Consider the following 13,583-nt stretch of genomic DNA (forward strand, 5'->3'; position numbering starts at 1 on the left):
GAACAATAAAAAAGAAAAGAAAACAGGACATCATATGCCTATAGATTACTCACCTATTTTCAGATGAACTGTAACAATCAATGAGGGGAAACAAGGTGGGTAAACTACCCACCTCTGTATTTACTGCTAGCATACCCCCATCACAACCATCTCTTGTTGAGAACAAAAGAAAACTTTAGCGTGCTAGCGAGGCCTGCTAGCCAGTAGCCACGGTTTGTTTGTTTGTGTGTGTGTTTGTGTGCTCATAAAAACAATATATATATATATATATATATACCGTATATATATACAGTATAACCTTTTATTTTCCCCTCCTTCATGTGGGTAGGTGGGACGGCGCCCTGGCACCCTCTAGTGGCCGGCCGCCCCTGGTAGATTGACTACAGTAGGGTAGATTGCAGAAGTCTGCACTCTCACTTATGTAAGCATGATGCTTTTACGCCTAAGTACCCAGTTACACTGTAGCAATTCCAGATTAGGTGGCCAACAAACTGCAACTCCAGAAATTGGTGCCTTGCTTATCATTTGACACGTAAGCCATCAGCAGATGCTCTCAGGTATAAGGACTCCTCTGGCATTCTGCTGCATCTGTTGTGGCCATTCTTTGGACACAGTATAGGGCCCACTATGGTTCTCTATTGGTTTCTACCATGTCAGTGTAATCCACCCTTCTCCCATTACTTTGCCTTAAATGTTTTTTTTTTCTTTATCAATAGACCCTTCTCACGGGGGCCATTTTGTGCCGAAAAGGCAGGGCAAACACAGGTGCAAGCAGAACACTAATGAGGGTTGATCATGGAAGTTGGAAACCCTCATTAGTGTTTTGCTTGCACCTGTGTTTAACCTGCCTTTTCGGCACAAAATGGCCCCCGTGAGAAGGGTCTATACCACTACTGCTACTACCATTGACTGTATAAAATATGGATGTCATGATGACAGCTCCCCAAAAGTCAAGCAGAAACATCTCGATCGCCCCCTTGTGGCTGGTCACCAGTATACGTCATAAGTCCTGCCCCCTCCATGTTAGCGGATAGAACATGAGCCAAACAAAACAAAAAAAAAAAAATATCATCAAAGTACACGTCAAATATACATTTTTCCCAGAGATGGTTTCTGTCAGTTTAGGTAGTTTACACTGATGTATGTTCAAGTGCCAATTTTTCGGACAAGTTTGTTTTTAAATAGTTATTTGATGATATAAAAAGGGGTGATTGACAGCTGCGACAGCCTCTCTTAAACCTCCATCAGACAGCCGGACAGCTGATGGGGCTCAGCCTGACATACCACGCAGACTCAGGCTCCAAGTGATGTCACCAGCACAAGTCGGCAGAGCGATGGGATATTTTGGCTTCATTTTTGCATAGCGGTAGGAAGTGGAGATGAGTTGCCCATATTATATACAGTCAATGGCTACTAGTATTGGTACTGTTACCGCTGCTAGTAACCTTACTACTACTACTCCTACTACAAACCATGCTGGTGAATGTTTTGTCCTTCAACGTTTCGCCTTTGTAAGTCGAACCCAAGTTTCACTTTAGAAAGGCGAGGAGTTACAAAGCTGTCTCAGTGTTGGTTGATTACTTGTGACAAATGTTATTTCGGTTCTTGCTGCACAAAATGTTCCCTTTGTAAATAGACTGTAAAACTGTTTCCCCCCAGCCATACCATGTTGTATTAGTCCAGTTGCCTTTGAGGAGGCTGCACAATTATTTTTCTCTTGACGGGCTGTCTTCAGTGTTGCCAACTTGGTGACTTTGTCGCTATATTTAGCTACTTTTCACAACCCCCGAGCAACTTTATTTCTCAAAAGTGACTAGCGGCAAATCTGCCGACTTTTTCTGATCATGGGAAGCGATGTTAATGTGTTGAATCCAGTGCATTTGCCAATAAATTGGTACGGCTGCTGCCAGGGTTTCTCTCTCTTTCTCTCTTTCTCTGTCAGTGCTTCACACAGATACACACACAGCGGCATATGCCCAATCTGGGCCGGGCGGGCAGGCGGAGTCAGCACTTAATATCACAATGGCATGCAAAATTGGATATGCAAATGAGCGTATGACATCATCTAGTGACTTTTTGAGCAGCCAATAACTACTTTCCTTGGAAAAGAGTTGACAACAGTGGCTGTCTTTTTTCCAGGCCAAAGCTGCCCACAACATATGACAATAGTTTATCTTTGGTATCTCTTCAAGCAGTAGCCACACTCGCCTCTCAGTGCACTGTCCGGCGTGCGTGGTGGTATTGTATTATGTGTGCGAGTGTGCTTATGTTTATCTCTGTACTGCCTTTGTTTCCCTTTGATTTCCCTTAAGCCTGATGTCTTTTGTCATGTTCTGGTCTTCTGAATGCTTGCTTATGGGTGTCATTTGTTTTCTCCCCCCCCCCCCCCCCTCCCCCTTCCCCGCCCCACCCCACTCCCTCCCTGCCTCCTCCCCCATTTCTCCTTTTATTTGCATGCCGTTCTTCCTGTTCCACACCTCCCTCCACCACGCCACCATCTCCTCTCCTTGTGTGCTCAGACACTGCGCCCAGCACAGAGCCCGCGGCACATGGTTGGTATCTCTACTTTCCTCCTTATGTCGCTTCTCTAGGGATGCACAATTGTCAATATCTGATATGCCGATATTCTCCAACTCTTTTGCCCGATTGCCGATACCGATATATACGCCCCCCCCCCCCCACACACACACACACACACACACACAAACATTATTATGCTACTCTTATCGTGATGGCCCACTGGCAGATGCAGACTTTTCAAAATGTACACATTCACTGGGCAAAATAAGAAAACTGCTTCAACTTAGGTTATGTAAAACATGCCATATTTTTATTTGTTTTTGTAACATTTTCTTTCAAGCAAAACTGTAAGATTCATCCTACCGGCACTTAAACAGGCTTGGCTGATGCTCTCCCTGCTTAGGGTTAGCATCATTTAAGCGTCATTTTATCGGCCTGTCATATCGGCAGAAATTTTGCTTTCAGGGCGATGATGATATTTCATTTTTAAGCCTTTATTGGCCAATACGGATGACGTGCCAACGTCATTGTGCATCCCTAGTCTCTTCTTTTTTCTTTTCCTTGTATCTCGCCGCTGCAGCATGCCCACTGTTGGTGTCATTATTGTACCATGCTGCCTACCCTGGGAATGTCAGCTGTGTGCCTGGTGACAATGATGCATTGATTTTGGTCTATGGAGAACAGCGAGCACCTGGCACATAATAGAGTCACGCCGCAGTTTGTTTATATCATGTCGTTTGTGTCACAACGTCGTTTTTCCAGATGTCGTCATTGCCGCGGACCAGACTCGGTACAACCAGCCTGACATTCTAACCACCACTGCATTAACATTATCCACCTTCTCAAGGGCTTCTCACTCTCTTCTTTGGCATCGCACTTGTGAGAGTTACACATCGAAGCTACAATTTACTATGTCAAGAGCATCAGATGGAAAAAAAAACTCTCGTAACGGACAAGCCCGTCTTTTATTGTCACACGAACACCACAATACATGCATGCGGCCACAACACACTCATGCTGACGGTGGCCGGTGAAAAGTGTCCTCTGCATTTAACCCATCCAGGCATGTCCTTTCCTCCGAGGGGCAGGCCAGGAGCAGTGGTCGCTTTCTCGTACAGCGCCCGGGGACCAACTTCGGATGTTGTCGTCACTGGTCGGATGACGATGACGATCTGATCTTCTGCATGTTTTTAGTGGGGGGTTATATACGGAGGAACCCCCTGGGGGGTACGGGGAGAACATGCAAACTCCACACAGAGAGAAAGGCCCTTACGACAAGATAACCCACCTGCATGGGCAGTAGGCACTGAAGATATGGGGGGGAACACAACCACAGCGCTCACAGTGTCCCAGGCGAGAATCAAACTCAGGACCTTCTAACTGTGAGGCGACAGCGCTACCGACTGCGCCACCGTACCCCCTGTGCTCACACAAGTGTCACGCCCAGTGCTTCTCTAGAACTTAACAGTAACATTAACATCAGGCTTAATTGTCTAGGAGTTCTCTAGCAAACACTGGATCCGTAACACATACTGTAAGAGGCTGTCACATTAAACAGGGGCGATAGCTCACCTGGTTAGCTGACTTAAATAGCACCGGCGAGACATCTGCCTCTCCAGACAGCCCATTCTTGTTGTGTACGAGGACCAAATTGTAATGATCCCTCAGTTGATAGACGAACATGACATTACCAGTACACGAAAACAATAGATGCCTACAAAACAGATACATTGTTAGCACTGTAACACACTATCAAACTAACCCAGTGAGCACAAACCAGGATTTGAACGTTGATTTCCAGTTGAAAACTGGGTGATATCGGGTCTGAACGTCTAACACCTAATTTCACCCTCTTTTCGACCGGCTAAAATGCGGTTACAGCATCAGCGTGTCAAAAAACACAATTTGGTTAATCATGTTGATGATTCATTAGTTGTTTATTGTGGATCCCCATTAGTCTACACCACTAATGGGGATCCACAATAAACAATTAAATAACTGTACAATGTACATTATTATCAAAATGAGACTGATATGACATTTGGTTTGGTGTCTAAAATAAGCCACAATTGGACTTCAGACAGGTGTGTGGCCTTATCCACACTGGTGCCCCTAATCCTACAGAGAATACAACATTTTCTGTCAAATCTCATACATTTATGAATATTAATAATTCATAATGATTAATAATCATATTTCATAACCAAACCAGCTCCTACGAGCACAACAGTAGAGAAACATGCTACATAAATGCAGTCCATTTACCACCTCTTTCACTATTTTACCTATAATTTTGTATATAATTGCATGGTTCTTTCCAGGAAATTACCTGAGAAATTAGTACCTTTCTAGGAGTTACTAGGAAATTGCGGACCCTGAAAATAAAGCGCTATACCGTTTCTTGTCCTGGTACATGGTGGAGGGCAGTATACCATCCTGGAGATGTCTTGTCTGTGTGTGTATAGACACATTCTTATGAACACAGAAACTCAAGAACAATACAGGAAGGTAAAGAGTAGGTAGTGAGACTGTGGAGGTAATCTTATTAGATTTCAGAACACCTTGCATCCTACATTTCCATATTGAGATTTTCATAAAACTACTATAACTCCTTAATGCTTAAAGATACACAGAGTTCACGTTAATACCAGGCAAGTGTTACCTGAAGACGACAAGTTTCTTAACATAGAAATATTGCAAATTGACATAATAATTTGCATAATTAATTGCCTCATTTGCATAATTGTTAATGTTTAATATAATCATGGAGATTACGGTGGGACATTAAGCAGCTCGGCACCCTCTTGTTGGTGAATGCTGTTGACTGAATTATGTAGGCGCCTTGCATCAGCCAGACTACAAGCTACGGGTAGATGGTTTACGCTCCCCTTTGTGAGATGTGTTTGCAACATTTATGAGCGTTCTTGAACGGTTGCCGCAGCTGTTATGTCTATCCCAGGCCGATTATCAGTTTGTAAATGTTAATCTTAATTTACTGCGGGGGATGCATCATACATGAGATTTATATTTATTGGAAGTTTTACTGTTTGGCCTGAAGTTAGTTACCACTAACCTGTAGTCACAGAGCTGGAGCCAAGATTGCTGACATCAAAAGGGCAATTATTCCATTTTGTTCACATCTTCTTTTTTACGGTGAAGGTAAATGTAGCAGGGTTTTCAGCAGCTGTTCTATAATTGAGCGTTCAATCAGTTCACCACCAATTCCAAGCAGCAAGTCACAAAGGCAACGCTAACCACGCAGAGTAACGTCTGCCCGCAACTGTGATGTATCATTTGGAGTGACTGTAAAGCCTGGAATATTCTGTAATTTCCTGCTATTCATAATGTATTTGAAAAGGAAAGAGAACATTGGCAAAGAAGATCAGATAAAGAGATTTTCACACTGGATTGATGTAGATGGGATTTTATTAATATGCATGCATTATGCTATTTGGAGAACGAACATTAGCAGGAGGGTCGGGTGTTATAGTGAATATTTCAATATATTAACATACTCTCACTTCTTCTACAGCATAAGACTGATCCTGGTGTAATATGGTTTTGCCGTTGGAATATCAGACCTGTGTGATTTTTGTGCCAGCTGCCAGATCATGTTCGACCTGTGAAATGCTTTCTTTGACTGAAAGCAAGAATCAACCCTAGACCACAATTTACATGCTGTTCCTATGATGCTGGATAGATTGTGTGCATGTTACTCTCAAAGCTAGTGGAAAAGTAAAGCCATGCACAATGTCAGAACGTCTCCATTTGCATTGAATAGGAAATTGGCTCTGTGGAGATTTTGACATTACCCCGGGTCATTTTTAGCAATGGTTCAATGTTTTTACGGCTCAGAAAGTTGCGCCACACAGAAATTATGACGTCACACTGTTGCGTGTGTGTGTTTGTTGCTGTCGGTGGGCACTGCTGGCGCCGTCTGTGGCTGCCGCTCCTCTGTCAGTCTGTCTTCCTTTGCTTTTCACCTACTTTCTTCTGTTTCCCCGTCGATTTTTGTTTGTTTTTTCTCTTTATCTGTCTTCCCCTGTTCGTGTCTTTCGCTACCTCACTCTCCCTGCCCCCTACTAGCCGGCTAACGCTAGCCAACAACAACACCTGTTAGCCGCCGGCTAGCGCTACACCTGGCCTGCTTGGAGCTGCCCTGCTCGCTCTGTCCCGTTAACATTTTTCTGGATTACTCACACTCGGACTTCTACTTCATTTTTCATTTTTACTGGACCACTCATTTTCCCGGATTTCCCCCTTCCTCTGGACTTCATCTTCCCCTGGCTGCACTCATCCAATTCCCCTCGGTACCGTGAGTAGCTCACCTATCCCGCCCGTCCTTACTCCTACTGCTGCTAACGTCACATCCCACTCACTCACTTATCTATCCCTATGCAGGCCCGGCGTTAGGGGCGGGCCTGACCGGGCCGGGCAACAAACTGGCCCCCCCATTCAAATTTTTTTTTTTTTTTTTGCTAAAAACGTTTTTCCGTTTTTCTGTTTTAAAGTTTAACATGGAATCTGGCTGTCATTAGGCATTGATTAACTGAATGCTATTGCTAACTGTTACTTTGAACATCCATTTGCAATGATTCTGGCTGGATATTAACTATTGTAAATTTGTCACAATGAATGCAATTTGTGCACAATGTGTAAATACACTTAATATTAATTGTTTAGGCCTAATTATTTGTAAAGTCACAACACATTAGAGATGTGTGTAGTTCTTCACAGATTTAGCCTCTTCATTTTGCTCTCAAATGCACCAGGTTGACGAATTTTACTTTAAAATGTACAAAATCTTCTTCCGGGGGAGAATCTCCCCGGACCCCCCTTGGGTAGCTTGGCCCCCCCAAGCAAGGGGCAGGCCCCCTCTGTAACTTGGGTCTGGAGCCGGGCCTGTCCCTATGGCTCCCCTACTAAACCCTCTCTCCTTTCTACTAACATTACTAACCCTTTCTATCCCCGCTAACCCAACCCTTCTGCTGCATGGTACACCCTGGTCTCCCTACCTGCCCCCCCCCCCCCCCCCCCACCTCCACTACTCCTCCCATCAACTTTTACTTCTTAACAATAACTACCGGTTACCCCCCACTAGGGCTGTGAATCTTCACTGGCCTCACGATTCGATTCGATTACGATTAATCTGTCAACCATTCGATTCGATTAAACGATGCATCACGATGCATCGCGATGCATCTTAACACGTTCACTGCCAATGACGTGTTTTTACGTCAAACTAAATCCAACGGTTGACTGCCAATGACGTGTTTTTACGTCAAAAAAATAGATTTTTTTTTTTTGACGGTGGGACGTTGATCTAACCCTTTTACGTCTCCTATACCACTATTGGAGGTATTGAATGTGTATAATCTATTTTACCGACCCACTGAGTGGCGACATGTCTCTCCACAGTAGAAAGAGGCGAGCCAAAACTGGAGGGAAAAGCGCGAGGAAGCCTTTCTCATACAGTAAAATGGATGGCGAAAACGCTTTCACTTTCGCGCTGATGCACAGCGGTGGCAACGGTGGGGGGTTCCAAGAATAGACTGGATGCACACTTTGAAACACGCACCATAAATAAGCCCAGAATCGCAAGAGCTTCATCAGAGCTCTCAACCGGACCGCCAAGAAACGAGCGAAACCCATCCAGCGAGCCCCATCCAGACTGCCAGGCAGGAGCCAGGCAGCGGGTCTGTGACAAACAAGTTGCTGCTGCCTGGCTCCTCCGCCAAGGAGGGCGGAGGAGAACGCCCACGGAGGGAGGAGTTGGAAGCAGAGGGGGGTTTCCTGCTGTTATGGAGGAAATTACTGTTCAAAACGGCTGGCAGTGAATGTGTTAACACATTCACTGCCAGCCGTTTTTTTTTTACTGTAGGTAGGTTCTGCCAGAGGTTTTTTTTGAGGATTCTGGCTCATCTTTCAAGACCCGAGGATTCTTTTCTGCTAAGATTTTGTGAACACACAATATCTCAAAAGAACTAATAGAATGTGTTCTTTCTCTGTCTAAAAGAGTTAGTTTGTAGAGTTAGTAGTTATGTAAGCATTAGCAGTTGAATACAGCATGGTTTCAGCGTCAGAAAAATTATTCTGAGATAAACGGCTTTTTGTGAAATTCGATAGAACAGTCACTTTAACCATTCATTTTTGGCATCAGTAAGACGTCAGACATCTAAACAATAGTTTTGAACAGTAATTTCCTCCATAACAGCAGGAAACCCCCCTCTGCTTCCAACTCCTCCCTCCGTGTGTGTCTTCTTGGCTGCAGCGGCCGTGTCACAATCTCGTTTCTGCTGCTGTAACCTCGCGTCACCAGTCTCATTGCTTTGCTGCTGCTGTGCCTGTCTGCGCGGCCGCTCTTTGAGGAAGTCTGGATGGACTCGCTCGCTTCTTGGAGTTTTGGTTGAGAGCTTTGATGAAGCTTTTGCGATTCTGGTCATATTTATGCTGCGTGTTTCAAAGTGTGTTCCACCCGTAATCTATTATGCAAATTTGCAATCCCGCACCGCCAGCAATCAGCGCGAAAACGAAAGCGTTTTCGCCAATCCATTTTCATGAGAATGGCTGCTTTTTGCTTGCCTTCCTCTAGTCAGGAGAGCACTGTCGCCACTCAGTGGGTCGGTAAAATAGATTATACACATTCAATACCTCCAATTCTGGTATAGGAGACGTAAAAGGGTTAGATCAACGTCCCACCGTCAAAAAACAAAAAAAACGATTTTTTGGACGTAAAAACACGTCATTGGCAGTGAACGGTTGGATTTTGTTTGACGTAAAAACACGTCATTGGCAGTGAACGTGTTAATAATCGATTTTTGATATTTGTTAATCGATGCAGAATCGTGCATGTCCGCATCGCGATGCATCTTATAATCGATTATTTTTGACACCCCTACCCCCCACTGCCCTCATCACTGCTCGCACTGCTGGCATCCTCCGCCGTCGCCGATACCTCCACCGTGGCCCCAAACACTCCCGTCATTCACATTCCTCCACTATCTCCTTCATCCAAACCATAAGCTCCCACCGCCCCCCCTCCACTACACCCCCCCTGCTCTGTCAACCTGGCTAACCTCCGTCCTCTCCACCGCGCCCCCACTACTCCACCTTTCCATCCACCCACCTTCGCCCTTCTCAACACCCGGTCACTTAATAACAAAGCCCCCCTCCTGCATGAACTAATTCTTGACAATTCACTTGACTTTCTCCTCCTCACCGAAAGCTGGCAACAACCCAATGATTTCTTCTCCCTCAACCAAGCATCTCCCCCTGGCTTCAGTTACATCTCCAAACCCCGCCCCTCCCGCCGTGGAGGCTGCCTGGCTGTCATTTTCAATCAAAACTACCGGTTAACAGAACTCACCCTCCCCTCAGTTTCATCTGTCGAACTCCTGGCTTTCAAAACCTGCTGCTCCATCACTGTTCTACTCATTTACCGTCCACCCAAAGCTCACCCATCATTCCTGTCCGACCTCACCGAAGTCCTCACAATAGCCTCATCTCTCTCCTCCCGTCTACTCGTCCTCGGCGATTTCAACATCCACATCGACTCACCCACCTGTAAACCTGCATCCGACCTCACCTCTCTCCTTGACAACTTCAACTTCACCCAACACGTCACCTTCCCCACCCATGTCAAAGGCCACACCTCGACCTTGTCTGCTCTGCCAATCTACCGGTTCTCAACATCCACCCTACTCCATTCCCTCTGTCCGAACACACTCTCATCCAGTTCTAAGGCTGCCACGATTAGTCGACTAGTCGCGACTACGTCGACGATTTAGATCGTCGCCGACGAATTTGGTAGTCGACGTAATCGCATGTTTTTTTTGGAGCTGAAAAAAAGAAAAAAACTTTTGTTTTGTTTCCGCGAAGCTGCTGCCTGCGATGTCCTCACTGGCTGGCTTGGCATCCAGGCGTCTCCGTCCTGTCTTTGATGGACATGCGCAGTACCCATCATCTGGGGAAAACGTGACATCACCGTGACCGGAAAAACAAGCAGCTCCCAGTGCTTCTCCACAGAAAAAATGTCTAGCCGTCCTCATACTACGTCCAAAGTGTGGGAGCATTTCACCCACAATAATGTGAAGTGCAAAATCTGCTAAATAAGCTGAACTCGCCTATCATGGCAGCACGAGTATGATGCACGAGCATCTCAAAAGGAAGCACGTTGTGGCGAATGCAGATGAAGGCTAATTAGCTTGTTAGCTCACTGGCAACCGCAACGTTAGCTGCTAACGTTAGCTATTGGCTAACGATATCAACGTTAAAAGCCTGCTGTAACGTTGTCATCTCATAGCAACGTTAAGCTCATGTGTTGCTGACGGGAATACTGGAAACCTCATTTAACTCCGCAGTTTGCACTCTACTTACGACATTTAAAAATGTGTTTGATGACTGAGAAGACTGATTTTTTTTTATTTTTGTTGATATTTTGGTTGCAGTGAATAGTTTTTGGTTCCATTTCCATGCCACGTAGTAGTGCCCTAATTTTATTTTGCATTATTCATTCAATGGATAGTACATATTTCATTGCACTATATGTTTTCAATTTCAATGTGTACTATTTTGCAGTTTTGCAATTTGCACTATATTACATTTATTACATGCAAGTACATTGATGCCAGAAATAAATATGCTGCTACATGCTCTAAACTTTAAAGTTCATGAAAATATTATTTTTGAGTGAATTATCATCATTAATTGTCTTTATTTTTATTTGGCACATGCTTAAAACAACTTGAAGCTAAATTTAGAAGCTGATGATAGCTAAATCAGAGCGATTGAGTAATTGTGCGATATGATCCGATTAGTCGACTAATTGTTAAAATAATCGGTGACTAGTCGACTATCAAAATAATCGTTTGTGGCAGCCCTATCCAGTTCACTGTCTCATCCCCCTCCCCACGCCCCCAAACCCTCAGATAAATAACATTCCGGAACACCAAAGCACTCGACCCCCTGCAACTCTCCGACCTACTCACCACAGCTCTCACCCTGCACCCAGCCTCCACCTCACCTGATGAGCTCACCAATTTTCTCAATGACACACTGTCTGCCTCCCTCGACTGCCTTGCAAAACCAAAACCGTCTCCTTCAACTCCTCTGCCCCCTGGTTCACACCCCACCTCCGCACCATGAAACAAACTGGCCGCCAACTGGAACATCTCTGCAAGAAAACCCCACTCACCGTCCATCTTCAAGCATTCAAAATCCACCTCTCCACCTATAAAGGATCCCTCACTGCCGCCAGTCATCAACTACTACTCCTCCATCATCAACGACCCGAGCCACAACTCTAAAACACTCTTCTCCACGTCAACAACCTCCTCAAACCCCTCACCGACGCCCTCCCTACCTCCACACCTGACCTATGCAACTCTTTTCTTCAGTTTTTTGCAGACAAAATCACCACCATTCATCAATCACTGTCCCCCGTGTCTGACCCAGCAGCCCCTACTCCAGTCCCTCTCCGCTCCATCCCTCTTGACCTGCCTACCCCTCCCCCACACCGCCGCCTCTGCTGCTTCACTCCAGTTACCCCCTCAATGATCTCCAAACTCATCAGTTCATCGAAACCCACAACCTGCTCCCTCGACCCCCTCCCCACCCCCCTGCTGAAATCATGCCTCCCGGTCCTCTGCCCCTACCTCACCAATCTCTTCAACTCCTCCCTGTCCCATGGTATTGTCCCCTCTGCCTTCAAAACCGCCTCTGTCACCCCAATCCTCAAGAAACCTGGTCTCGACCCCTCCACCCTCAACCACTACCGGCCCATCTCCAACCTTCCCTTCCTCTCCAAAACCCTGGAACGCCTTGTCGCCACACAACTCCAAACTCACCTGCACTCCAATAACCTCTTCGAACCCCTCCAATCCGGTTTCCGCCCACTCCACTCCACAAAAACTGCACTCCTTAAAGTCCTCAACGACCTCCTCACCTCTGCCGACACTGGATCCCTCACCTTCCTCATCCTCCTCGACCTGAGTGCAGCCTTCGATACCGTGAGCCACGCCATCCTGCTTTCCAGACTTGAGGCACCGCACTCAGGTGGCTCCAATCCTACCTCTCCAACCGCTCCCACTTCATCTCCCTCCACATCCACTCCTCCGCCCCCTCCACAGTCTCACACGGTGTCCCCCAAGGCTCCGTTTCTGGCCCACTCCTCTTCCTCATCCACATCCTCCCCCTTGGTAAGATCATCCGCCACTTCAACCTCAACTTCCACTGCTACGCCGACGACACCCAGATCTACTTCAGCACTAAATCCCCTCAGAACCCACCCCTCTCCCATATCAACTCCTGCCTGTCTGCAATAAAAGTCTGGATGCAACACAACTTCCTTCAACTAAACAGCAATAAAACTGAACTCCTCATCGGCTCCAAATCCACCCTCAGCAAACTCAACAACCCCTCACTCACCATCGACTGCACCACCGTTTCCCCATCTCCTCAGGCACGCAACCTTGGCGTAATCTTTGACCCCACCCTCTCCCTTGAGCCCCACATCCGCCATATTGTCAAAACCTCCTTCTACCATCTCCGCAACATCGCCAAGATCCGGTCCTCCCTCTCACACCCTGCTGCTGAAACACTCATTCACGCCTTCATCTCCTCCCGTCTGGACTACTGCAACTCACTCCTCTATGGCACCAACACCACCCTCATCAATAGACTCCAACTGGTCCAAAATGCAGCCGCCCGTCTCCTCACCCACACCAAATCCTGGCACCACATCACCCCAGTCCTTCAACAACTCCACTGGCTTCCCATCTCCTCCCGGATCACCTACAAAATCCTCGTCATCACATACAAAGCTCTCCACCAACTGCCCCCCCCCCCATATCTCACCAACCTCCTCTCCCCCTACCAACCCTCCCGTTCCCTCCGATCCACCTCTGCCGGCCTTCTCTCCACCCCCAAATCCAACCTCCGCAGTTTCGGCGACAGAGCCTTCTCCAGGGCAGCTGCCAAGCTCTGGAACTCTCTCCCCCCGGACATTAGAGAATCAGACTCACTCACTGTCTTCCAATCCCGTCTCAAAACCCATCTCTTCTCCT

General features: G+C 46.4%; 1 protein-coding gene across 1 annotated transcript in view; it reads left to right on the top strand.

Annotated features, from left to right (window-relative positions):
• Positions 1–13,583, top strand: part of cadm1a (cell adhesion molecule 1a) — a gene marked incomplete at both ends in the record, with an annotated part of 848,087 nt that overhangs the window by 750,226 nt on the left and 84,278 nt on the right. Inside the window, one exon of the mRNA XM_083642420.1 lies at positions 2,520–2,552. Within this exon, the coding sequence (XP_083498546.1) occupies positions 2,520–2,552 (33 nt within the window). The remainder of the gene's footprint in view (positions 1–2,519; positions 2,553–13,583) is intronic.

Source organism: Poromitra crassiceps (genome assembly GCF_964638095.1).
Source record: "Poromitra crassiceps genome assembly, chromosome: 1".
Lineage (NCBI taxonomy): Eukaryota > Metazoa > Chordata > Actinopteri > Beryciformes > Melamphaidae > Poromitra > Poromitra crassiceps.